The sequence below is a fragment of the Mercenaria mercenaria genome, chromosome 14 (genome assembly GCF_021730395.1).
Source record: "Mercenaria mercenaria strain notata chromosome 14, MADL_Memer_1, whole genome shotgun sequence".
NCBI lineage: Eukaryota > Metazoa > Mollusca > Bivalvia > Venerida > Veneridae > Mercenaria > Mercenaria mercenaria.
Window position 1 is genome coordinate 57,256,568 of NC_069374.1, and position 27,006 is coordinate 57,283,573.

General features: G+C 34.5%; 1 protein-coding gene across 2 annotated transcripts in view; it reads right to left on the reverse strand.

Moving 5' to 3' along the window:
• LOC123527883 (eukaryotic translation initiation factor 4 gamma 1-like) overlaps positions 1-25,313 on the reverse strand; it is a 54,367-nt gene extending 29,054 nt beyond the window's left edge. The window contains exons 1-14 of one of the 2 annotated variants that reach the window (XM_045307593.2): positions 25,184-25,313; positions 21,347-21,570; positions 19,990-20,129; positions 19,071-19,169; positions 17,518-17,657; positions 15,034-15,220; positions 14,227-14,396; positions 13,361-13,556; positions 12,111-12,244; positions 11,472-11,597; positions 10,864-11,035; positions 6,687-6,856; positions 5,980-6,184; positions 1,316-1,453 (exon numbers count right to left, since the gene is read on the reverse strand). In XM_045307593.2, coding sequence (XP_045163528.1) covers positions 1,316-1,453; positions 5,980-6,184; positions 6,687-6,856; positions 10,864-11,035; positions 11,472-11,597; positions 12,111-12,244; positions 13,361-13,556; positions 14,227-14,396; positions 15,034-15,220; positions 17,518-17,657; positions 19,071-19,169; positions 19,990-20,129; positions 21,347-21,458 — 1,989 coding nt within the window. In that variant the 5' untranslated portion in view covers positions 21,459-21,570; positions 25,184-25,313. Of the gene's footprint in view, positions 1-1,315; positions 1,454-5,979; positions 6,185-6,686; positions 6,857-10,863; positions 11,036-11,471; positions 11,601-12,110; positions 12,245-13,360; positions 13,557-14,226; positions 14,397-15,033; positions 15,221-17,517; positions 17,658-19,070; positions 19,170-19,989; positions 20,130-21,346; positions 21,571-25,183 lie in introns of both variants that reach the window. The other variant, XM_045307592.2, reaches the window with a different exon arrangement.
• Between the last annotated feature and the right edge of the window lie 1,693 nt (positions 25,314-27,006).

A 27,006-nucleotide genomic window follows, 5' to 3' on the forward strand; every position in this document is an offset into this window, starting at 1 on the left:
TTTTACTTTTCTATTAAGAGACGGCATATATTCCACACGCCATTAAATCGCCCCTATTGGATGTTAGCATGTATTGAGTGTACAATATACTACCTACGGTTATGGTTAGGCTTAACATAAGTTTAATAGTGTGCATTCAATGTGCGCGTATACACAATGCGGGAGAATAAATGCCGACCATATTTCATATTGGGGGTAGTAATTCTAATTAAAATTAAAACAAAGTGGCTGCATAGTCAAATCAAATATTACAGCTGCACTTACAGAGTAAATGTAGTGTTGTATTGCCGTTTCTTGACCTCTGTATGGGAGATTTTGCGGATATTTTGCGGAGATTATGTTAAATTCATATTTACAAGCGTGAACATCGTAAAGCAATAAATTAAACCTATTCCGTATCTAGCAGTTTGCTGTAGGATAGTTTCTACAAGCAAGATAAAGGATTTAACAGAAAATATGATGAACGATTTTTTGAACGATTGAACGTAAGTGTTCAGTGTTTCGGGAAAGAATCAGTTTAAAACCTGTAAATGGGCCAATGTCACAATCCGAACAAGTTTAGATTGAAAGATTCCAGTCTGAATAGTTAATAGCTAAGTTAGCTTACAAGACGTCCCAATGACAATGTGAAAATGTATACTAATACTAACCTGTTTGTATATATTTAGCCTGTATCATTTTGTGACCACTTACCGTTCGGTTTTTCACTTTTAACTAATACAGCAAATATTGAAGTACCGAGTAGTCGGCGAGATATAATTTTTAACTGCAAGAGTGATGTCCAAATTCAGAAAATATGGACGTAAAGGGTAGTCGGCAAGCTATAAAGGGCATTATATTAGTGTCTTTTCATACTGAATTTATTAAACGATAATAAAATGCGAGGCCATGCCGAGAATTGTATCAGTTTTATTCAACGAATTTATAAAATCAATGTGAAAAAGCACAAATGTTATATTATTTTGATCACATGAATGCTTTTCTTGCTAAAAACCAAAATTTCTCTTTCTTTACATTTTATATTCTCATTTTTACCGGCATCTCCTATACTTTAAACGACGTCAAAGTCAAAGTTTTATTACACTAGCTTTATACCAACATAGTGTAGTAAGTGGCTGTATTTCATTCACGCGACTTTAAACATGTGATAAAAATCGTTTTACTGCTTATTAGTGACCGTATACGGGATATACGCTTTTTCGAAAATCCATATCTATATGGATATCCCTGACAGCGTATATCCCGTATCTGGTATCAAAAAGCAGTGTAACTAATAACTTACAACATGAACATTTGTGTAATGATATATATGTACCTTTTCAAAGACTAAATCAATGACTCCCTTCAATTGATTTTCCGAGTCGATAGGTAATGTTTGCATTTGGGGAACAAGTGATTGGAACTTCTGTGGAGTCAGTTTGTTCAATAAACTTCGTGTCTTTTTGTACAGTTCCTAAAATGATAGAATAAAAGAAGTTAACAAGAGGTCCATGAGTGCCCTAGTTCGTTCACCTGAGTTTCACAAAATGACAGCGGCTCCGCATGGAAAATATCTATGAAATAATTTTGAAATTAGGTAAGCGTTTTCTGACACGACGATTTTTGATGTATTCAGTCTAGGCATATAGAAGGTCACAGAGATGGCATTTTTTGCACAAAGCTTGTTCGTTAGAACCAAGGTGGTACAATTGACCCCTAATAAGACAGGTAAACATAGGCCTAATGAACATACTTGATGTAAATATCGTGCTGTGTTGGAAGACTTGCAAACCAGCGCTACAAAACAAATTCGTTTATTTTTGTATGTACACTTACTTTTGAGTATGTAATTTGTGCTCAGACCAGTTATACATGCCTAAGCTACCTTGACTAGATTTTTGTCGCAGAAGAAGGACAAGGAACAGATTTACAGTTAGCAATAAACCAAGTAATATTTGCATCGGTTTATAGATAACGTTACACTTTTTATTCCTTATTTTGCTCTGTGCTAATACGTAGCAACCATTTGCAATTTTTCCAGCTGTAATATCGATCATGTAACTGTAGGTAGTCAGTTGATGCCGTCGAAAGCAGTGACAAAGAGAAGGAAAAACGGAAAAAGTGTCACTAATGTCAAGTATGTGTTATTATACTACAAAACTGCATTTAAAACTATATAATGTGTGGTTGAAAATTTATGAACCGTTTTTGTTTTTCATCGTTATTACATCACATTTCGTATTTTTAAGAATTTTTAAAAATGTGTTGTTTCTTAAATGAACAGAATTTTGTACTGTACCTCTTTGCAAAGCGATTCGTAGGTTCTTTTAGTATCAAATTGATTAAAATGTAGTTGCATTGCATAATATATTATAAAAAAGTTCAGTAAACCGGAAAATGTCCTTACCATAATGCGAATGTCCACACAATGATTTATAATCCTTTTTCAAAACAAAACCATGCGCGTCTCATGATATTTGGTTCATTAGCCTTGCTATGGGTCAGTTGTACCACCTTGGTTCAAACAAAAAAGACTGGTACAAGATCTCTCTCTGTCCTATACAGGAAATACGGTATACATATATTGTATATCAAAAGCTGACCACCCATCTATTTTAAGAAACTTGGTATGAGCCTATGAGGTCACCAAAGGATTTCTGTGATATTATTTTCTGTAACAGTAGATTTCACAGAAACAAACATTTCGACCATGTTTTACATTAATCAGATAGATTTGCCTTGATAACTAGTTTTGAACTTTTTTACATTTGACCTAGACTTCATGCACAAAAATTAATTCTGACAAAATTTTATGAAGAGCAAGCAGAAAATATGGCCCATAGAGTGTGATAGGAAACCCATTTTTAACCTTGACCATTATTTTGACATTGTGTTTTATGAAGACTGGCCAAATATTGCGGCCTCTTAAGTGTTAACGACACACGGCGGACACAGGGCAATCTCCATACCTTACATTCAGCACTTTGTGCACAAGTGAGTTAAAATTCTGCTAGGATATAATCTGAACAAAGTGATTCAAGATAAATTGGTACTAAAATGTCTTTACTTTCTGATAAAAATATCACATATAAACTTTCTGCAGTTGATGAGCTTTTTATTAAGCTTCTATATAAAATCAAGGTGTTCGTTTTGGCAGATCATATAAAAACATTATTAGATGCCTAAGATTCGGAAAAAATATTCAAAAACAATTTTATATTTGTTATGAATTTTAAATTGCTTATGAAAACAATACATTCTATACATGTATGTATTATTGTTAGATTCAACTAAGGCTCTTCTTCTACACATGTTCCCTATTAGTGATGCAGTCTGGAAATAAGTCTACATCGGTTTAAAAATACTTTAACAACTGGATGATTTTGACATACATTATCTTGTTTCAAATCTGACTTAGATTTCCTGGAGGTAAACGGAGTTTATTGAATTTATTGAAGATCAAGTAGATGTAGCCTCTTAAAATGTTAACAAGATTTTTTATTATTTGACCTAGTGATATCATTTTTGACCTCAGGAACCCCACTTTTGAACTTTAGGAAATGTGACCTCTAGAATGTCTAAAACAATATTTTATGGTTTAATCTAGCGATTTAGTTTTTTTGATCTCAGTTGATCCGATTTAAATTTGATCTAGGCATTATGAACAAAGACATTCTAACAAAAATATATGATGATCAAATAAAAAACGTGCCCTCTAGAGTGTTAATTTTTTTCTTCTAAGTTTTGAACTTGTGACCTAGTTTTTGACCAATGTAAAAAATCTTTTAAATTTGACATAGGTTTCATAAAGATTGATATTCTGACAAAGTTTTATAAGGATGAAGTAGAAAATTTGGCCTCTTAAGTATTAATAAATCTTTTCAATGACTTACCGAATGTATGACTTATATTTCTGAACAAGACTTCACAGAGACAAACATTTCAACAAAGACACATGACGATCAAGTAGAAATGTTACCTCTAGATTGGTCATAAGGTAACCAGTCTCCCTCTTGAATTCAGTGTTGTAATATTTTGTGCTCCTTTGGGATAATGGAGTCAATTCTATATCTATGTAAAAGAATTCCGCTTACGCCGGTGCTAGTGGGCGTGAGAGATGTTACACTATCAAATACCTCTCATAAACAGGTTCAGTCAAACCAAGTCTGCTAGCATTTTGCTCCGTTGCTTTCTATGCTTCCTAAGGATCATTTCAATGATGTTACTTTTTATGATTTGACCTAGTAACATTGTTACCATATCACGTTTTTACCCCTAATAGTACACTTTCAAACTTATCTTAAATCGCTCAGAGACAATATAATATAATACAGAAAATATTTTACGAAGATAAGATAAAATATGCGGCATCTAGATGATAGCAAGATTTCATTTTTACTTGACACAGGGACCTATTTTTTGACCCCAGATGACTAAGTAACAAACTCCTCCGAGATTCTATTGAGGGTAAGATTCCATGGCTTAGGACACAATTGTGACCTATAAAGTTGTCGACGATGGCTGATGACGGAAACGGTGATCAGAATAGCTAACCTTGAGCAGATGGGTTAAAAAAATATACATAATTTGGTTCGATTTTACCCCTATTTAGTCATTATGATGTAATTTTCCCATCCTTACATGCCATTTCCCCATTCACCGAAAACAAAAACAACAAAAATCAACCATAACAAAAAGAAACCACAAAAAAAAAAATCAACAAAAAGAAAAAAAAGACAATAAACAACAACACAAAAAACAACAACAAATAACCACACTCGTACAATTTTGGATACTCTTTCTAAAATTATGCTGCTTGATATTCCACAAATATTAGAATGTCAAACCATCTTGAATGTAACTGAATCTACAGTGAGGGAAATCTTGGGAGAAAACTCCTGGTGTTGATTTCTTTGAGGTAGTAATTAGATTTAAATTCCTGCAGCAGATCTCTAATCTGATTGACCCTGTTCCTCAGTGTCAATTAGTTTATGCATTATAGAGCTAAAGTTCTGAAAATGGGAAGAAACGACAGATATATTCTTTCGGTTATAAAAATGTTTAGAAATTGGTCTCGGAATACAAACTTCAAATATGTGCCTAGCAACAAAAAATTTTGAGACTATCATTCGGTGATTAACACGACTGCTGATCCACTTCAAGAATGAGCAAAGTCAATGCTTATCAAGATCATGAAGACCGTTTTATAAAATGTGAAGCTCAAATTTATTGGAAAACATTATTTCAAGTTTAAAAGATACATTCCTCGAATTTCTCACAATAACTTAACTACAAATAATGTGTCTTGGTTTTACCGCGTGCACCGGTGGTCATTGCCTAAATACACACACCGTGCCAACCGACTAAGTTAGTGCCAAAGCCCGAAATAAATACCCTGAATAATACTGAACGTTATGGATACCTGAAAAAGGTCTGAAATTTGGCAAGGTAAAGCAGGAATATAATTATCAAATAAACACAGTCTAGTACTCTGTAACAGTGCAGTCTGTTTAACAAAAGCTAAGAATATAAACAGGCTTTTGCACTATGAACTATGCTTTAATATTACCCGACATCACAGGTAATTTTTTTCAAAGGTCCTTTCTTCAAATTTTGACTTAGCCCAACAAACAGCACAAAGATGTTCGAAACTTAATCAATCGATTAAGCTAACGGTCAATTAACTTATAGGGTTATATTTCGATATTTTAAAACACTCAGAAAAACGAAAGAATGTGTTTAAGATTATGAACACTAAAAGTCTTTATAGCAAAATCAAAACATCATACTAGTGTTTCACACCACGACTAATAATTTGAAACAAAATTTAACCAGCAGTAAGTTTAACAGCCGGGTAAAAGTTTATAACGTACGGGCCAAGGTATTTTATATAAACTAGTCCAACTATGGACTGATGGTTTACATAAGAAATCACGTAATAGTATTTTCTCTCCGAAACACCTTTTAATCAGGTCTTATAAAGAAATAAAAATCATTTACCTCTCTGTAACCAGCATTAAAAAGGTTTTCTGCGAGAAGAACTCCAGCTTTGTTGTTTGCGATGAGCGGGGAGATGGCTTGTTTAAAGAAACTTAGAGGAATACTGTTGTCTTGAATCATTGGGCTAATCAATTCTGGGAAATACTGCCTGACCTCAGGACTGTCTTTCTCCATATCTTCTGCAAACTCCAACACTTCAACCAACCTGAAAAATCGGTCATTATCTCAATATTTTGATCCAACTTAACCCGTTACACAAAAGTTCTTCCAATCCGCCTTAATACTAAATATCCAGGTCTGCGCTACACAGTCTGAAAGATTGTAAGGAAAAACATGGTATGAGCTTAAAAATCTAAAAGGTTTTAGAGGAAAGGTTGTAAGTTCATAGCAAACTATTCAGTATGTTCGATTTGTTTTGAACAAGACTATGTTCACTGCAGCAGAGAGTGCTTAGAACCTTCTTTGATCAAATGTAATGGGACGAATACGCAAAGTCAAGTCGATTTTCAAAGCTTTTACAAGCTTTTCCATGTAAATCTTAACATTATATCCTCCTTCTTTTCATTTAATATAATTTTCAAGTTTTTTTAAAGCAAGTAAAAAGAAGGGTTGAAACCAAACTCAGCCTAACTAGGACTGCAAATTACTCGGTAATAAGTGCTCATCTTCTATTCATTATAAAATTACAATTAATATGATTTGCCTACCCTCTTATATAATTATCAACAGATATAACTGATTGTTTGACTAAATCGTGAAGTATATGGCCAGTCTGTTTTCTTGCTTGTGAAGATCTTTCGAGGACGAGATTGATGGCATTGTATACAAAATGATGATGGTTCTTGGTAGATAACTCCTGAACACAAAGAATCACTACCTGAAAATCAAAAAGTAAGATTTTCTAGTCGTGGAATTTGCGGAAGTATTTCCGTGTGTATTTTGACTGTCACTGCTTCAGTCTGTATTCTTGTATTTTTGACACCAACTCATATCAGCCTCACCGAATCACTGAATACTGTTAAAGGTAGTCAGTCACATCTGGGCAAAATTTATGACATTTTTCAGTTTTCATACATTCTGTTATAGATTTATTTAAGGACAAATAAAAGCCATTACATAGAATTAGATCCCTATTGGAAATGTATATTTTATTACTTTTTATGAAATTTTGTAATTACCTCCCTTTAAGATAAGAATATTTAAAAAGTTGATTAATTCTTTTAATTTCAATATAATTTCTAGTTTTATATTGATTTTGCATTTGGTAATATTGAGATATTTCAACTATGTGAAACAAAAGGCAAGTTTTAAAACGGAGTGTAGCTTCAGAATTAATTAATTTTCAATCTATGTGGTTGCGCAAACAAGAAAGACAAATGGAGGTAATAATGATTTTATAAAATTGCATTTTTAATTGACAAAATATGTACTTGTCAATGCAATGCAAATTTTTGACAACTCTAGTACAGTAGTGCTTATAATCATATTAATCCTTAGGTAAAATATGTTAAAGTTTATTAAATTAATACTTATGCTAACCAGGACAACCAGGATAGGAAATCAAATTTTAAAAATACTTTAAGTAGAAATCTGATGTGTATTAAAACACACTGTACACAAATACAGTAAACCTCACTTATAAGGAACTCGGATATCAGGAACACTCGGTTATAAGGAACAGTTTCCAATTCCCCGATCTAATTCCTTCTTTATTCAATGTAAAAATCCTCGGTTATAGGGAACTCGGTTATAAGGAACACCCGGTTATAAGGAACACTTTTTCTAGTCCCAAAGTTCGAAATTCAATAGAAAACACCTCGGTTATAGCGAACATACATAAATAATAAAAATTATTGAAAACTGGAAATAAACAGGAGAATCGCTGATGACGTCAGAGTAACGTCGGCACTTTCACGCGCTTTTATGCACATGAATAAACACATATTATTTCATTTCTATGGTCTTTAGTTTGTTATTTCACGAATATGATAAATGAAAATAAATAATATCATAATTAACTTATATTTACTCGAGATTATGTTTGAGAGCTACATGTATTAGGTATTTCATGTTAACAATAGTGAACGAAAATCAGTCGTGGACACGGTCATGTCATACTATCCTAAATAAATGTGTTAATTACGCCTGATTAACAATGACAAACAGTCCAGTTTACCCAATTTTCAATTGTAAAAATTATAGCAGGTGCTAAAATGGACAATAGCAAAACTATAGATATAATTTACATTTTAGTCCGTTTGTATGGCGCCGTTGTTTAGTCGTAATGCACTGTATGTCATAAACACACTACTTGATTTGAATTGGTAGGCTAATTTAACATTTTGTACTAATTATTTGAACATTTATTTTATATTAGCATTGATGCCTATTCATATAAAGTGCTGTCGAGCAAGGTAAGGGCTGCAACATATCTTATAATCATAATGTAGTGCTCTCCTAAAAAGGAAGATAGAAATAGCCGACAAAAAATCAACACAAATCACGTCATTCTTACCCATTTTGGCTTAGTTTAGGTTTAAACGCCGTGTTTCAACACTATTTCAATTTCTGTAGGATAGGACCGGTACTAGACTCACAACTTTCTCACATAAAGATTCATGGTCGACCCGGAGCCCTTTTCAAACGTCAGTCAAAGAGTGTTCGCTGTACAAATTGTGTTCGTTATACAAAAATCGGTTATAAGGAATTAGTTCGCTATACGGATATAGGGAACCTCGGTTATAAGGAACACTTTTTAGAGGTCCCAAGCTGTTCCTTATAAGCGAGGTTTACTGTATGTATGAATGATCAATTGGTTAAGTTTTGAACAACTCACCAACTTGCCCCTATTATAATACTTATAAAACTAGATGTGTGTCCATAGTGACCCCATTTACTGCGTATAGTCATATGTTCTTGTTGACAATGCAAGACTACTCTTCGTTGTTAAGAAACCAAAACAGAATGGGTAGGGTGGGGTAGGAGTTACGGGGTGGTGCTAGAAATATAAAGAAGCAATGGCTATAGCTTTTCTTACTAAATAAAATCCGAAGCGAAACCCAAGGGTTACAACTTTACATGCTGAAAATGACTATAGGTTAAACTATTTTGGGATACATGCGAAACCAAAATTTGTCGGACGTGTGCACATCCAGACGGACGGACAAAGGTAAATCTTACTATTCCCATACACACATACAGTGGGAGCATAAAACATTTGGAATCATTAAAGAACACACTGAAAGGCTATATAGTAGTCCGATGGTTTAGTGACCTGATTGTTAGGTTCGAGTTCCATACCAGGCACCGGAAATATCTGAGAACGTCTACACCCCGCCCACCCGATTAAGAGGTCAATTTTGTGTCTTCACAGAAAAGATGGCTTTTCTTGTATCGATGCTTACAGTAACGTTAAAGAACCAGGCTGTCTATTCAAATGGTAGACTAAGTTAGCCAGACATAACTGATATCTTTGTTCTTGGGGCTTTCTCCCTTTCCCTGTCCCTCTGGCCAGATTGCACTTTATCTGTACGGACAGAAGATGAATTTTACACCCTGAGACAAATATATAAAGCATGTGTTTATCTTGAAAATGGTGCCATACAGTCTGGAAACAACTGGTAGACTAACTTGAAAATTATCCAAGTAAAAATACTTAATTTGTAACTGCTTTGTGACTAACAATTTTGGTTGTATTTTGACACAAAAATAGTCATTCCGAATCTGTTTCCGGTACTGTACTTTTTATAATACTCTCAGTACATGTACATTTAAAAACGCACACTTTTGATGATAGGAATTCTCAAAATCTAGACCAGGCTTTCATGTTACATTTTCAACATCTGATTTTAATCTACCGTCTTTAGCTCGACTATTTAAAGAATAGGTAGAGGTATTGGACTCATTCATGCGCCGGCGTCCGCATCGCGTCCCGATTTGGTTTTTGTATGTAAGCTGGTATCTCAGTAGCCAATTGTGGAAAACTTCACACACTTATTCACTGTGATAAACTGACTTACATTGCACATGTTCCATAACTCTATTTGCTTTTTAACAAAACTATGCCTCTGTTTCGATATAGCAGTTTTTGGTTAAGTTTTTGAATGTAAGCTGGTGTCTCAGTACCCACTCATGGGAATGGATTAAAACTTCACATAATTGTCCATTGTAATGAGAATGTAGACATTGTACAGGTTCCATAACCTTGTTTTGCAATTTTACAAAATTATGCCCCTTTTTCGACTTTATATTCATTCAATTGTTTACTTGAAAAACGTCAGATCGATCAAAAGTTTTAAATTTCATTTTACACATGCGCAAACAAAACTTTTATGTAATCCGACAGTTAAACATTTTAAAAGGGAAAATTAGCTCCAATCTAAGAATCACAGAGTGAACTCTAGTTTAACAATATTGTTGAAGACTAGCTTGTTTCAATGTTAAAGATTTTGTAATTTATTTTATCCATAAAGTTACTGTTGGAATTTTGAAACACCTGAAACGTCAAAACAAATCATTTGTCTTATTTATATTACGATTCCTGCAAACAAAGTGTTTTAAAGTCAGAAAATGTTTTTCTTCAAATAAATAAAGAAAACTTATATTGTACACATTAAAAAAACCCCAATGCATTGATTTTATTTATGATAGAAAGAAATCTAATTACCTTACTTTTTCAAAATCTCTTTTGAAATACTTTCTAAAATGTCTTGGTCGTACAATGTTACTTATTGTATTATGAGAAAACGAGGAAAACTAGGGTTGCGTTTTAAGAGTACTGTGTGTATTTGTTTAAATATACCTACGAACAGTCTTCTGGTGATATCGAATATTTCAATCATGCAAATACTTCAAAAATGGTTAAGAAATACATGTACAAGTAACCTTCCTATCTGGAATAGCAAAGTATTCATCAAGAATGCTTTTGGTTTTCTTCTCCATATCTTTTTCAGACAGAATTGTGAACTCTGCAGGCGCTGGTTCAGACTCTCGTTCAGCACGCTCACTACTTCCCTTTGTATGACCACCCTCGGCAGACTGACTTACACCAATTGCTCTGTAATGGTTGATACAAATACAATAGGGTCACATATTTCTAATTCTTTTGAGAGTGGAACTTGACTGCGGTCTCCTCGATCCCTTACACTGACGAGAGTAATGACCACAGATCCAGAAAGCAGTCATCAAGGAACACATCTGTAAATGTCAATTGGTGCTAAGGTGAAACATTCATGAAACTAGACTGGTATTCCGACATAAAGATCAAATCGGCTGCTTAACTTGTTACTTCATGATGAAAATGAGCGATAGGATTTACATTGCATATGAAATTCACATAAATGAGTAATTTCAAGACAAGATTTATTGGTTTTTAAATGTATTTCAAATGCCTGGTTTTTAGAAAATTTGTCTTTGCAGTAGTTAGACTGCATAAAGATAGTGGCAGTCAAAGGGTAAATACAGTAACTTACATTGTTCATTCTGCTACAGACCTTTTCGGTTCCAAGGCTTGAAATCTTCTTGTACCCAATGATGTTGGCATTCCAAAGTCATGTACTCTACCTCCACCACAAGCAGAATTAACACCACCGAATCTACGTGTTCGGTGTTCATCTGGTCTACTAAGGTAAGAAAATATGAAATTATACGTTATTAAGTATTTATACCATGTATTTTCTTGTGCTTATGTTTTGGCTGTTATCTCGTAAGGTTCAATGATCACCAAAACTAATTCATTTCAGGCTAGACGTCAAGCATTGTACATTTTCATACGATAACAAATACAGACACTTATACAATAGCAAATGTGATTAACCTTTAGATATTTTCTACACTGTCTTGGGATTTAATGCATAAAACCCGCTTTGAAGCTCTATAGCTCTTAGACTAGCTTTCTTCCAAGTATTCAGTGTCTCGGCAGGTCATATGGCTACTTTCCAGCTTTTCCTGACGAGGATGACCCCATGTGTCCGTACGAGCATCATTTCAGGCACGGATGGAACACCTAGCCCTGTCCACAAGCCAGCTGGATAGCTCCCTTACATTACGAATCGAGTAGGTTTCGAACCAAGTGAGAGGCAAGTGCTAAGACAGCGAGCTCAGCCGCTTTGCCCCAGTGAAATTACATTCACCTGTTAACTCGAGTGTTTGGATTTTCCTTCTCTTCCACGGCTTTGCCAGTGTTTCCCCTAGTACTACCCCATCCCCAACTTGAGAATCTGCCAGAACCACTTCCTTTCTGAATAGAACTCGCATCTACGCTTTGCTATAAATAAAATATCTCAATAGTTATCCTGTTTACATCTCACTAACTCGCAATTTGAATTATGATTACTTTATCTTTCTAATTAGTAATTACATTAATGAACTGGTCTTGAGAAGGAAATGTATTCTCAAATTAATGTTGTTCCTAACATGTCTAATCCAATTTAAACTTTTCAGGTTAAATTTTCTCATCTTCAGTATAATTATTTAGGTGGTAACGGAACAAAAGTACATGTACAAAGAAAACTAAGCAAGAATAGAGTGTTTCAATCAAACTAACCTATCAGAAGTTTCTCTAAAAGTCTTAAATTGTAGAAACGACCTTACATTTTCACATATTTTAGTAAATTTTACACCCATAGCTTTTCTGTTTATTCTCATTTCCCAAATTTTGCACATTTGATATTTAAATCCTCCTGAATGATTAAGCCAAATTTCAGGAACTTCGTCAGGATATTTCATATACACATGTAATTTTTTCCCTAACATTACGCATTAAAACATGGAAAAACGACCTTGTTAATATACTAACCCTCTATACGATAATACATTTCTAAAACACAAATAGACATATACGTCAAGTTATCATGATTCTACATGTTTAAAGGAGCGAACTGGATAATATTACATATCATTAGAAATGAGAAAATTAAAATGGTTTTCTTTTCAGAAAATGTGTACCATAATACGAAATTGGTGTTAAAATTTTCCAAAAGTGAACTTTAAAAACATACTTTGCACTAGGTCTTGTCAAGTTTTTGCAAAAATAAAATTTGTGTTTCGAAAGCTTTTTTAAAGTCACGTGCATTTTCATTTGTTAGAGTGTTTTGAGTTCAGCGCCTTATTTCACCTATTAACGACATGCAATAATCTAACCTGGTCCATTGTTGCTTGAGCAGTACGAACTTGTTTTCTGCAATTAACTGCAAACAAGGATCAGGTTGAGGACAAAATATTTCAGACTCAATGTCTTTTATGAAATCGTCATGGAGAACATACGCCCCGCCCAAGGATCGTATTCACGACCCAGTGATCCGTAGGTCCGTAGAGTATTTTCTCTCGAAAAAACGCAGTATTCTGCGTGTCACATTTCATTACGACATTTGAATGTATTTACCTCTCTTTCATCAAGAATTTCTGCGAGAAGAATTCCGGCTTTGTTATTTGCTATGAGCGGAGCTGCTATGTATTTTAGGAAACTTAGAATAGCACTATCACTTTGTATCATAGGGCTTATTAGTTCTCCGTAATACTGCCAGATCATAGGAATGTCAATCTCCAAATCTTCTGCATATTTTAACGTTTCCGACAATCTGCAAATATTTATCATATATTCTTGTCACTGCAATAAGCTGTAGTTTAAAATATAAATGTATTTATCAAACCTATTTCTAAACAGAATTAAAGATTGCACTGCTGTCTTTTGGATTCTTCAGTTTGTCTTACCGTAAATTTACCTACCAGTTCTCCGACAATAACACATTTTCCCTTTTTACTTTCAAACAATACAAAGTTGTAAATGGCCACAGTTGAAAATGGAATTATATCGTCAACAACACTTCCCAGTTTTATTCTTACTCTTATATCATGGCGCCCGCCCGCTTAACGCAGTAGGTAGAGCGTTGGTCTACGGACCGCGAGGTCGTGAATTCGATTCGCGGACAGGGCGTATGTTCTCCGTGACTATTTGATAAATGACATTGTATCTGAAATCATTAGTCTTCAACCTCTGATTCATGTGGGGAAGTTGGCAGTTACTTGCGGAGAACGGGTTTGACCTGGTACAGAATCCAGGAACACTGTGAACATGTTTATTACTTTCAAGTACCCGACTTAAATAAGAAAATAGATAATAAATATTTTAACGACTATTCTTTGACATATTGAAACAATGCAAAAACAAGACATAGTCTAATTACTCCAGTATTTACTCATCAATGGAGTGATTAAGTCAGCTCATGAGTACAAAATTGACAGTCCTACCCTTTTATATAACTATCAAGAGATATAACAGATAGTTTGACTAGATCGTGCAGTATATGGCCAGTCTGTATTCTTGCTTGTGAAGATCTCTCTAGGACATGATTGATGGCATTGCATACAAAATGATGATGGTTCTGGGAAGTTAACTCCTGAACACACAGAATAACATCCTGAAAAGAACCAAGTAGATTTATTAACAAACCGTGGAATATCTGAATACCAATTATCTACTGCTATAGTGGACGCAACTTGACCCCGATGGTTGACCTTTGCATTATAATACATAATGAGGCACAACCTATTATTGAAAAGGACTGTATGTATACACACTTTGATACTACATTGTATACAAACATATACGGCTACCATAAGCACCCCTTATTTCTACAATGAAATAATCGATATGAATAATCAGCCTAAGGTCAACCATCGCGGTCAAGTTGCGACTACTATAGTATATTGCAAAAACATTGCAGGAAATAGACAATTAATACAACTTAACCTGATATAAATATTGTAGGCTGTAGATAAAAAATGCAAGTTTCCATTATATGGATATTAAATATTACAGGAAGTAGTTCATATAAATGTAATTCATCCTGACATGAATATTGCAGAATATGAACAGGAAATAGAGGACATCTTTAAATTATATAAATACTGCAGAATGAAATACAAGTTATCATTATATTAATTTTGACTTGAGTAGACAGACATAAAATTTATCCTTATAAAATTATTGCAAAAAGGGATAATTACATAGAAAGTAGAAAACATATCATAGGAAGCAGACAAAAAACAAGTTACCCTTATGTCTTGTGTGGCAAAGTATTCATGAAGGATAGCCTCGGTTTTCTTTTCCACATCCTCTTCAGACAGGACCTTTAGCATTGTAAACTCTGTTTGAATTGGTGATAGCTGAGGCTCCGGTTTAAAATACCCGCGACTTTTTTGTACGAGACAACAGTCGACAGACTGACTTTCACTTACTGCTCTGTAATAAATAATACAAAATGAATATTTTCTATCTGACCAAATATTTTTGATGTTACAGCATGATGTAACTAGTTTTACACGCATTTTCTTCGAACTATCTTTAGCTTAGTCTCATGCTTTTGTGATACTACATAATTATTGACTTTTTTGTGTGTTTGTAAAAGTGCGGTGCTATGCAACGGTAGGGTGGTGGGGTGGGGGCGGGGTAAAGTGGTGATGATGGAATGCTTAGGCAAAAAAGTGATAGGATGTGAGGGAGGGGATTAATATATGTTTATATATTACTCGGGGTGAGTAATGTGAATTATTGCATTCCACCATCCTTCTCACCAACAACAACCTATATTCTAAGTTTAAACTCAAATCCTTGAATATTTTAAAGTTTTGCCTCTAACACAAAATGAAAAAGACATGTTTGAACTCATTTTTGACATAATGACCAAGTTCATACGCTCTGCACATGGTCTCGTCGCCACCTACCTATATGCAATACTGAAATCAATGCCTTGAATGGTTAATTAGTTAATTAGTCTGGGCACATAATATGACGGACAGAGTTGACCCCCCTGTAACATTTACCTTAAAACTACCGACCTGGTTCACGCACTCCAATACCAAGACACACGAATATAAAAGTAGCTTTCCGTGGGGTTGGGGAATGGAGGAGTAATCTGTTGTGCAATGTAAATGCTCGTTTGTACTGCTATGCGCTTTGTCGTAATTGGTCTGGTATACTGTGGTGGTCTCATGTGAGGGAGCAATCCAGCTGCCTTACGGAAGGTCGGTGGTTCTACCCATGTGCTCGCTCGTGATGAAACAATGCACGGAGGGGCACCTGTAGTCTTCCTCCACCATTAAAACTGGAAAGTCGCCATATGACCTATAATTGTGTCGGTGCGATGTTAAACACAATAGAAATATTGTGGTGGTGATTGTGGCGTATAAAGTCTCTCTCTATATATATAGTTATATACTTGTGTTAATATGCTTCACTGGAAGCAAGGAGAGCATCATAAACACGATACTTTTAGAGTAGAATATTTATTTTAGTTTGCCTCTTATAATTGTTTTTGTTAAAATGCTAACAAACCCCTTTAAAGGCCCAGAAAAACATCTAAACAAACTTGGGTTTTTTTTCTAGGGAAACCTGAATTTGGGGCAGATTAATCAGAGGTTTCATGGGAAGAAGTTGCTTAAAGTTTTTCTTTTTAAGGTGTAACCCCTGTCTGTACGACTGAACCATTTGAAAAAAATAAACTGGGGAGAGCTCGTTGCAAGAATGCTAAATACCATGTTTGGTGAAGATCTATCGCACGCTTCACGGGCAGTGTGTATGAACGCCGGACGCCAGAGTAGCCTCCATAATTAGCCTTTGGCTCTAGCGAAATAATCTCAGCTAAAATCCCCGGTATTGATATCAACTTCTTGTAGCTTAAAATAATTTACTTTGCTTAATCTTAACTTGCGGTGACCGTGTTTTTTCTTATTTAAGGCACAGTGACTGTGATCATAGCCCCAATGGTTTCATATTCAGTCAAAACCCTTGTCTAACTAAAAATTTCAATTTGTTTTATGTTTGACTATTTTGTAAAGGTTTCATGTTACACCGAAACGAATTAATTTAAAGTTCATATAGCGACTTTTCAGCTATTAATAGCGGAGGAATATCCATGTTGTTCATCCGGGCATTGTTTCATCAAGGGGCTGACAGTTGTATAGAACCACCAACCCTCCTTAAGCTAGTTGTATGGCATTCACAAAGTTAAGAAATCTACATGCTTAGTGTGGTTATGAACCCACATGAGTGAGGTGCAGGTTATTTGAAGTCAACGATCTTTAATTAATCAGACACGGATGCCCCTCTTTTCCATTTTTCAATTAAAATTATTTTACTGTTTTCTAATATTTAGTACCAGTGACATTGACCTTGACCTCACTATGTCATACCACCCTTAGCATTGATGTAAGATTTTTATAGCCGACGTTTCAATCGCTTACTTGAGTTATTGAATGGGCTCTACTTTTCTTTTTTCAGTGAAAGTGACTATTAGCCCTACATGCAACCCCATCCTGATTTCATATCAATATATAAATACAAACAAAAGTTATTGACCGGTCGGCGGATTTCAATTTTTAACTAACAGATAAATAAAATGCATATAGTTGAAATTTCATATTATTCACATGAATAACTTTGTTTACTGAATAGAAATTGTTATCAATTTTGACGTTGAACCACCAACCAGTCTTATAGCAAGGATTAGACGTTAAGCTCAAAATAATGTTTTCACTCACGTCTTTGCAGCGTTGGCTGGGTGGTCCGTCTGTTGCGCGGGTTTGCCTGCAATTCTATCAGTGCTATCCCGTCCCCAACCTGAGAATATGCCAGCACTACTACCAGGGCCTAGCTGAATAGCACTCATATCAACAGTTTGCTACAAAAAAGAACTATCTCATCATTTTACTATTTTAATGTCAATAAACAATTTGGGATAGGTATACTATTTTATAGATGGTCTTTCAACAGAAAGGGGCTTTCAAAAATAACTTAGGAATATTTGGAAGGTAATCATTAAGCCGCCGCTTACCTATTAATTTAAATTTACCTTGTCTCATTTAATTCCTAGTGCTGTTTAAAATCAATTTAATTCAAAATAATGATATCTTGTTTAAAAATGGTCATTAACTTTGGCCCCCATAACAAGTCTAGAGATCGTACTGACAGACAACACGTCCGACTTGATTGGTGTTTTACCCCTTAGACTAAATTAATGCAATACTTGCGGTCACACACTGCACTTTCGTTTGAGCACGGACAACCCTTGGCTCGGGTTCTTACGCTAAACGTTCCGATAGTTCTACCAGAAAATATGAAATAAGCAATCCTCTGTATTTCTGTCGAAATTTGTATCAGAAAACGAACATCTTTTAACAAAATACTGGCGTTAAACTACTTCTCTGTTACGCATGTCAAACGGAGAGGCGATGATACGACAGCGATGTTGGAGCGATACTCCGGCAGCACGATGATAATGGTACGATAGTGCGATGGTGAAGGAGCGAAGGCAAGATGATTGTAGGAGCGAAGTAATATCGTGATGTCGTAGCATCGCTCCGCCAGAATCGCGTCATCATAATATCGCGTCCCTGTCATATTTTCTTTGCTTCGATAACATCGTGCTGTCGTTATGTCGTGTCATTACTATCGGGACATCGTACAATCGTGAAATCGAGTGTAAGTGATACAATAGCAAAATTACTCTAACGGGAATCTGTAAATGTTAAGCAGGCCGATCAAGGTCTGCATTTTTCGCTTTCAATCAGTAAGTTTTCATTAAACTCTACTTCGAATAATAAATGGTACTGCCTACGTTGAATGATGTACCAGGCCATTTTAGCAATTGAGCAGGGTAAAAATTTAAATACTATATCTGAAATGGTTGCAACGTCCCATTACTATTAACAGGAAACAAGCACATTTAAGCACACATGTAAAAGTGTCGAAATCAATAATCATGATAATAGAGAATGCATGTATGTTTTCGTTCAACATTATTAAGTTACGACATTATTCTGCTGAACTTTCGTCCCTCTGCCCATACATGTTTCAAATTTCATTTTGGGACCTCAGTTAAAATACAATCAGTATAAGTCTTGTAGTTTGAGGACAATCTTCCATGGATTAGCTAGGTAATTTAAATAAAAGCGTGCCAATAGAATTCCCACTTATTTTACCTTAGAATCTGAAATTAATAAAGCAATATCTTTGCGAATTAGCAGTTTCTACAGAAATGTTTTGCCAACGAAATTAAATGTTTTCACAGAAGTCGATATATATCTTTATTTACCTTTTGGTCTCCTTTACCCCACACATATTTTGGTGTGAAATCCATAACCCAGTGAATGCCAGGTATTCCTACAGGAATGGTTCCACTCTTTCCCAGGGGCTGTATTAGAGATTATTACATCATGTAAAATCATATTGTTCTAGCATTTTAAAGTTATTATCCATAATAGCAAATAATACAATACATTCATTCCTAGGTGGTCATTTTTGTAAACTCTTGAGTTCGACCCAGCTACTTTAATAGATTATTTAAGTACTTGTATGCTTAAAAGCTGATAGAGAAGATGAATATGGAATTGTATTGATGTAACGTGATAAAGAGCCATAAGGCTTTATATATTTTACGTTACAAACAAATGAAACAACTGCCCAAGTAGATGTTATGAAATAAGATGGTTAGAAAAGAGCTACTTAAACAGTACATGCGCGCATGAACTTTTACAGTTAGAGCAATAAAGGAATGTGACCAAAAGCAGTAGATTCAATTAAACTTCTACTTTGTTCATCAATATTCAAATCTTTGACAAATACTATCCGAGATATGATTTAACCAGAAAATAATATATTTCATGATCATGATGGAAAATGTGGAAGCCACGTTTTAAGCGAAGGCATTATGAGCATTTTATTGAGTTTACACGCGGCCATCCACATTCATATTATAGTCTATTCTGAGAACTGACTATTGTTAGTGAAGCAGTCTATTATAAATTCACTAATACTGTTGCAGTTTTGTATGTTATTGATGCAGTTTGACCTTTACTGACATTTAAGATCTCATTTAGGATATTAAAATAAACAAAGAGAAGCCTTTGCTTGCATCCAATTTATATATCAGTGGCTTATCTGGCTTATCTTATTTTTCATTCTATCCGCAGACACACAATTATTTTAAACTTTCAAGCGATGTTTTGTCGTACCTTGTAGTTGTCGAGACTAATTTCTGGAATGTCGGGAAGTCCTGACGGCTTTTGAATGGCATTATAATCATTTTGGAACTGTAACAAAAATTCTCTGTCATAGTGCTTCTTTCCCTCGGGATGCAAGGGACTCCATTGCCCTGAATCATTTAGAAATACATTGTATATCTACTAAACTAAATTGAGTTTACTTTAGCATTTAATTACTGTCTAAACCTAGATACAGGCAACAGCAAATGAGTTATAATAATCTATTTTATTTACTCATTTAAGAGAGACAACAATTGACAAGAAAAATACAGAATTATCCGTGAAACAAGAGCTGTGAATAAAATACACGTACCCCCGAGATGTCCCACTGGAGGCAACTGGTTATGTTGTTGTTAATTTCAGGTACAATGTGATCTTGATCATTGATTTCATGACCTTGTGTCAATAAAATGCAATCTCATCAAGATAAACTACTATATGAAACTGTTTTCAGATTCATGGTCACTATGACTTTCACGTTTAACCTTTTAAACACATAAAAGCTTTGAGAACATAGAGCGATTGGGGTCATTCACTTTTCACAATCCGATTAGCCTTTACTATAAAGTTTGGCAGTAAAGTCCCAAAACGTTCTCAAGTTATCAATCAGATATTTTTTATGTCTCAAATTAACCTTGATCAATTGTCGAATTCCATAAAACAAAATGGTGTCATGTACAAGTAGTTATGTTGTGAAGCATGGGAATTGTATACCTAAGCGTTGGAAACAGTTTCAGTTTCAATATAAAAAATACCTTGTTCTTTGGTGATGGTGATAGATAGATTTATTTCTGTGTACAGTATACATATTCATGGCAATATATATAACAACATACAGATAACAATGAACAAGTATGAATGTTAAAATTCAACATAACACAGAGGATGACACAAAAAAAGAAATAGAAATCATCTCTTATTTCCATTGTGATGTACAGTCCACTGAAGCAATAATAATCGTCTACTAACTATAGTCAATTAACCTCTGAAGCCAGAAGGTCATTGGTCCAAGCGTTGGCATTGACCTTTTACGTACTTATATTTAGACAAAATTTAACGGTTGTAGGCCAAAGTTTTATCCAGTTACTGAAACCGATTTCAGTTTCAATGTCACTAGACAATTGAACTAGAGCAACAGCTGCCATCCTATGCAGTTTGACTGACATAGGCCCATGCGTACACAAGTAATTGATCGAAAACCAACCGACCGACCTACCGACGCGAGAAAAAAATAATAGCCACATCTTGTATCAGTTATCAGCCCAAATGAAAAAATAAAACTGCATGAATGAGTAGCAAAGTCTGTGGAAAGGGTGCCTATTCATACCTTTAGCGTATTTGTATTTTAGTCCTAATATCTTTGTTTCTTTATCTTCACCGTCTACACTTGTACCTTCCTTTAAGCCTCCACTTTCCCATTTAGTCTCGTTTTTCAACATTGGTTACGTTGTCCACTCTGTGGGCGCTATTAAATTTGTGGTTAAGATCTCACAGGTACTGAAGGATCAGGTATTTATCTGGATGCCTGATTAACTGTTCAAGTACTGTTGGCTGAAATGAGGAGACACGAATCAGTTACCTTTATTTGGTGATATAGCTTGTTTGTTTAAAGCATCCTTGCTTTTTATGTTTAGTTTAAAACTGTCCTAATTCTGATAAAAAACCGCCTCGGTAATCTAGTGGTAGGGTGCACGCTTCAAGAGTGGGAGGTCGTAGGTTCGCTCCCTGGCCGCATCATACTAAAGACGTGAAACATGGTACTAGCGGTTTCCTTGCCTGTTGTTCAGCATGAAGAGGATAGATATAGGACTTGTGAGCCCGGTGTCAGTACAACAAACCTGAGGGGGTATCATGACATGTGTCTATGGTGTTACTTAGAATTTATATGACGACAGATTTATTTGGTCCTTCCAGCTTTTCGAATAAACAGATCCTTTTTATTATTAAAAAAAGCAGTACAAGAAAAATTGTAATGATAAGGTACAATAATTGTGCGAAGCGTTACATTCCACTTGGAGTGTTTTTCACTTAATCAACATAAATACTATCAAGTTTCCTTCTGCTGAAAAATATATCTTAAAATTAGGATCTACTTTAATGTATTCATTTGTTTTAATTCTGATAGTTTACAATACAATGATATTAACACGTGCAAAAATTTCATTTTTAACATTATCATTATCAATTGTTTGACAAACATTTTGCACAAATGCATGCATTTTATACACTCAGTCTTTTTTAATCCAAAAACAATTACAGTATAAATATTTGCAAAGTCAAAAGCAAAGAAAACACGATATTGCATTTGTAAATAATATCAGTAGTTAAATAAAACAAGAGGGCCAAGATGGCCCTAGGTCGCTCACCTGAGAAACACACCATAATACACCATAACAGTGTAAACATGTTTGACCTAATAATTTCATGGAAAAAAATATTCTGACCAATTATCAATAAAATTGGAGCAAACACCTTGAGTATAAACAAGCTCTTTGATTTGACCTAGTGCCCTAGTTTTTGACCCCAGATGACCCATATTCGAACTTAACCTAGATTTCATCAAGGCTATCATTCTGACTAAATTTCGCGAAGATCAATTGAAAAATACAGCCTCTATCGCATACACAAGGTTTTTCTTTGATTTGACCTAGTGACCTAGCTTTTAAACCCTGATGATCCATATTCAAACTTGGCCTAGATTTTATCAAGGTTATCATTCTGACAAAATTTCATGAAGATCAGTTGAAAAATAAAGCCTCTATCACATACACGAGTTTTTTTTTTTTAAACTATGACCTAATTTTTGACCCCAGATGACCCATATTCAAATTCTACTTAGATTTTATCAAGGCAATCATTCTGACTTACTTTCAGGAAGATCAATTAAAAAAACTGCCTCTATCGCATACACAAAGTTTTCCTTTGATTTGACCTAGTGACCTACCTTTTGACCCAAGATGACCCATATTCAAATTTGACCTAGATTTCATCAAGGCAATCATTCTGACTTAATTTCATAAAGATCAGTTGAAAAATATAGCCTCTATCGCATACACAATGTTTTTCTTTGATTTGACCTAATGACCTATTTTTTGACCCCAGATGACCCATATTTAAATTTGACCTAGATTTCATCAAGATAATTATTCTCACTAAAGTTCATGAACATTAATTGAAAAATACAGCCTCTATCACATACACAAGGTTTTTCTTTGATTTGACCTAGTGACCTAGTTTTTGATCCTAGATGACTTATTTTCAAACTCGGCCTAGATTTTATCAAGATAATCATTTTAACTAAAATTCATGAAGTTTAATTGAAAAATACAGCCTCTATCGCATACACAAGGTTTTCCTTTAATTTGTCCTAGTGACCTAGTTTTTAATCCCAGATGACTCATTTTCGAACTCGGCCTAGATTTTATCAAGATAATCATTCTGACCAAATTTCATGAAGATCAGTTGAAAAATACAGCCTCTATCGCATACACAAGCTAAATGTTGACGGACAGACAGACGATAGACGACAGACAGACGACGGACGCCGGACATCGAGTGATCAGAAAAACAAAAAAATGAATGATGATTGATAAAATGTTAGTTAATGAATTCTAATCATAAATCCTTAAAATCAGGTTGTCAACGATTCTGTCAACGATTATTATTCTGAAAGTACGATAAAAATGCTACTATAAGTAAGATGTTTAAGATAAAATTTTACACTTTGAATTTTAAACAGTTGTCGAACATAATGTAAGTTTGTCTGCAAATCGTTTTAGAAAATTTGAGTTGATCATACCAAGAAAATTGAAAGTCTACTATAAAAATATGGTTCTACCTCAACATATTGAGTCTACCTCCTTGATAAATGGGAACATGGGTTTGCTTTCTTGTTTGGTAATGTAAATAATAATTCAAGTACTGGCAGTACTTTTATAATGAACGATGATACCATATTTTCTTTAAAAATGGTTATCTTTTATTCACAAGTCAGTAATGGGTAAATTTCTATACGATGTGCGCGTAACTGGAAGATACGAGAATATGAGTAGAAAACCAAACATTTACAGATGGTTTTGGATGGGAGCCAAGCACATCTTGTGTATAATAGCATTAGGTTTTCTAATGAACCTAATGTCATTTGTGATCTATTTTCAATTGATGTTTCTAAAACCAACCAACTTATTACCTTATTTAGCTATCAGTCATCGATACGTATATGTGCAAAAACCTCTTAAGATATATAACAGCTTTATATTTGTAGTGAATTTATATCATTTACACTTCATGCTTTGCAATACATATTGTGTTATATGTGCAACTGTTTCTAATCCGTCATACAGTTTTAATTGTATCTAGTATGATCTTAAAGATTTACCAACATTTACATTGTTTTACTTTTTTAAACCTACAGGAATTGTTGTGTGATGAATCATGGTTATCTCTTATTATTCTAACAGTACGACTATGCATAATTGTATTAATGATTGTTATTTAACTGTTACGTCACATATGAGAGGCCTCCATATCCGAGTGGTAAGGTCGCTGACAAAGAGCTATAAAAATAAAGATATCGCCAACTTGAAAGGCATATAGAGTAAATCTCGCCAACATCACGTGGCGACTGAATGAGATCTAGTTTCACCGGTGTATGAAACTGACAACAGAAGGATAAAAATTTGTGTCGTGAAAAACTTTCTACCAGATCGTTTGTTTATTATGGTAATGGTGTTTTTAAATGTTATTGGTATTTTCTACACGAGCTTACCCGAGATTATCTCTTGTTGCCATTCTGTTTATTTTATACTTGCTTCAAACCACTTCCTCTTTAGTGATGCGTGCTCGACACCTCGCTTGGGATGAATAGTTATGCATGTGAGCAAACCATCCAGCTTCCTTATGGAAGGTCGATGGTTCTACACAGGTACATGATCGTGCCTGAAGAAACCATGGTCTGAAGTTCACGTTGCGTCTTCCTCTATCTTGAAAAGCTTGAAAAATTATCATGTAACCTACATTGTTTTGGCGTGACACTAAGTCTGACCCCCACATCCCAAAACAAAACATCAACACATATGTGATGAAAATAGATAGGACATTAACAAAGATTTAAGATATAAATAAATTCTTTTCTGGTTCACATAAGGTCACTATTTCAACCTACCTATATTCCGGTAATCTAGTTTGTAACGGTTATCTAGTGTAGATTACAAATGAAATAATTTAAGCACTTTTTCAAACCGAAACTTGGTTTTCCCAATTCATATCTAAAATATTTAAACGAAATAAACCAATCTTACTGCGTCATTTGTCGTTAATAAATGTAAACATACGCATGAATATTGATTATCAATAACATTACTACATCGGACTGAACCACTTAATAATATATTCAGTAGACTAGTTTAGATTATAATTTGAATATATTCAGTAGACTTGTTTAGATTATAATTTGTTTGAAGAAATGGAAAGGGCAGATTTAAATTATAATGTAGCATTTTCTTACATATCTGAACCTATTCGTTAAACTGTATCTTATACTAAAAGGAAATGTTTATATCGTATGGAAATCTAGAATATGATTATATACAAATTCTGTATTACTGACGTGTTTTATATTGATTTTATGAAGCGAATTAAATAAAATGATGTAATGCGAACATTTTGGTCAGTTTAATTAAATCAGTGTAGAAAGACAGACATGCAATAATGGATTTTCCCGCTAAAGCATAAAAATTTATTCTTTCCTTACCTATTATAGTCATCATCAATTCGACCAACGTCTCTATACTTAAACCGACGTCAACGTCGAAGTGGTATAACACTACTGTTATACAAAAGAGCATAATAATGGCTTTAGTCAACATTTCCAGAATTTGTTGAAGCCACTTCGAGAATAGATAGATTTTATCATTACTTACAGTTACAATGTAAGCTAAGTGTTTGAATAGTATTTGCTGCAGATTAAGGTGAGCTTTCATAATCAGATCTTTGTCCGTTCCTTGAATGTCAACACAAATTGCTCCCAAAGTAATTAAAACTTGGCATAAATGTTCCTTATAAAACTTCTATCAAAAAATACAGTGAATTGTTTCAAAAGATTCTGGTAGTTTTGACAGCCAAACTGAGACGCTAAATTAATCCTTTCTTTTACAATTTATGAACAATTTCTACCAGAATGTACTTATAAATATAAGTAAGATCGTATTATCATTTCACATATTGCACTGGGATTCCGTATTTCTGCAGATAAACCTGTAAAAGGATGCACTAGTATGTCTGCCAGGGAGTTTGACTAGTTTCTTTAAAAATATGTATCTATTTAGAAATAATTAAAATAAAAACAGTGTCTTCTTAATACTGACGTATATTGTTACAAAAAATTGGTACGTGAAATTAGGCAATCAGTGCTCTTTTACAGGGAATCGATCCCAAAGATTTTCGTCGCGTAGCGTAAAATGCGATATTCCGAATGAGATACATACTACCAAATTAAAAAATGTGTACTAACGGCATGTGCACAGAACGTCTGACTTTGGGCTTTTTGGAAGAATACGCTTTTTCCTTGTGCCTAAAACGCGTCCATATAACTTGTCCGAACCGCAACGTCTTGCACATCAGTACAAATATGGATATATGGTATACACGTGGTGTGCACCTAGTCAGCACAGTTCATATAGATAAATATACCGCTCCGGACGTTGCGCCTATCCAAGAGGCGGATATTACCTGTAATACAATACAACATGGGCAGTGTTGTTTTAATTCCAAAATCTACCTTCAAATTGATAGGGAATCGATCTTACGCGCAGCGACGAAAATCGGAATTGATCCCTCTACGGTAACATGCGAAATGAGGAATGATATATTAACTTTCCGTGCTGTCGTTAGATAGTTCTTTTCAAATGTTATTGAACGAGCTGAAGCCAGATCGATTCCCGACTGAGGCAGTGCCTTATTATATAGCATACAAGTGTTTAAGTCTAA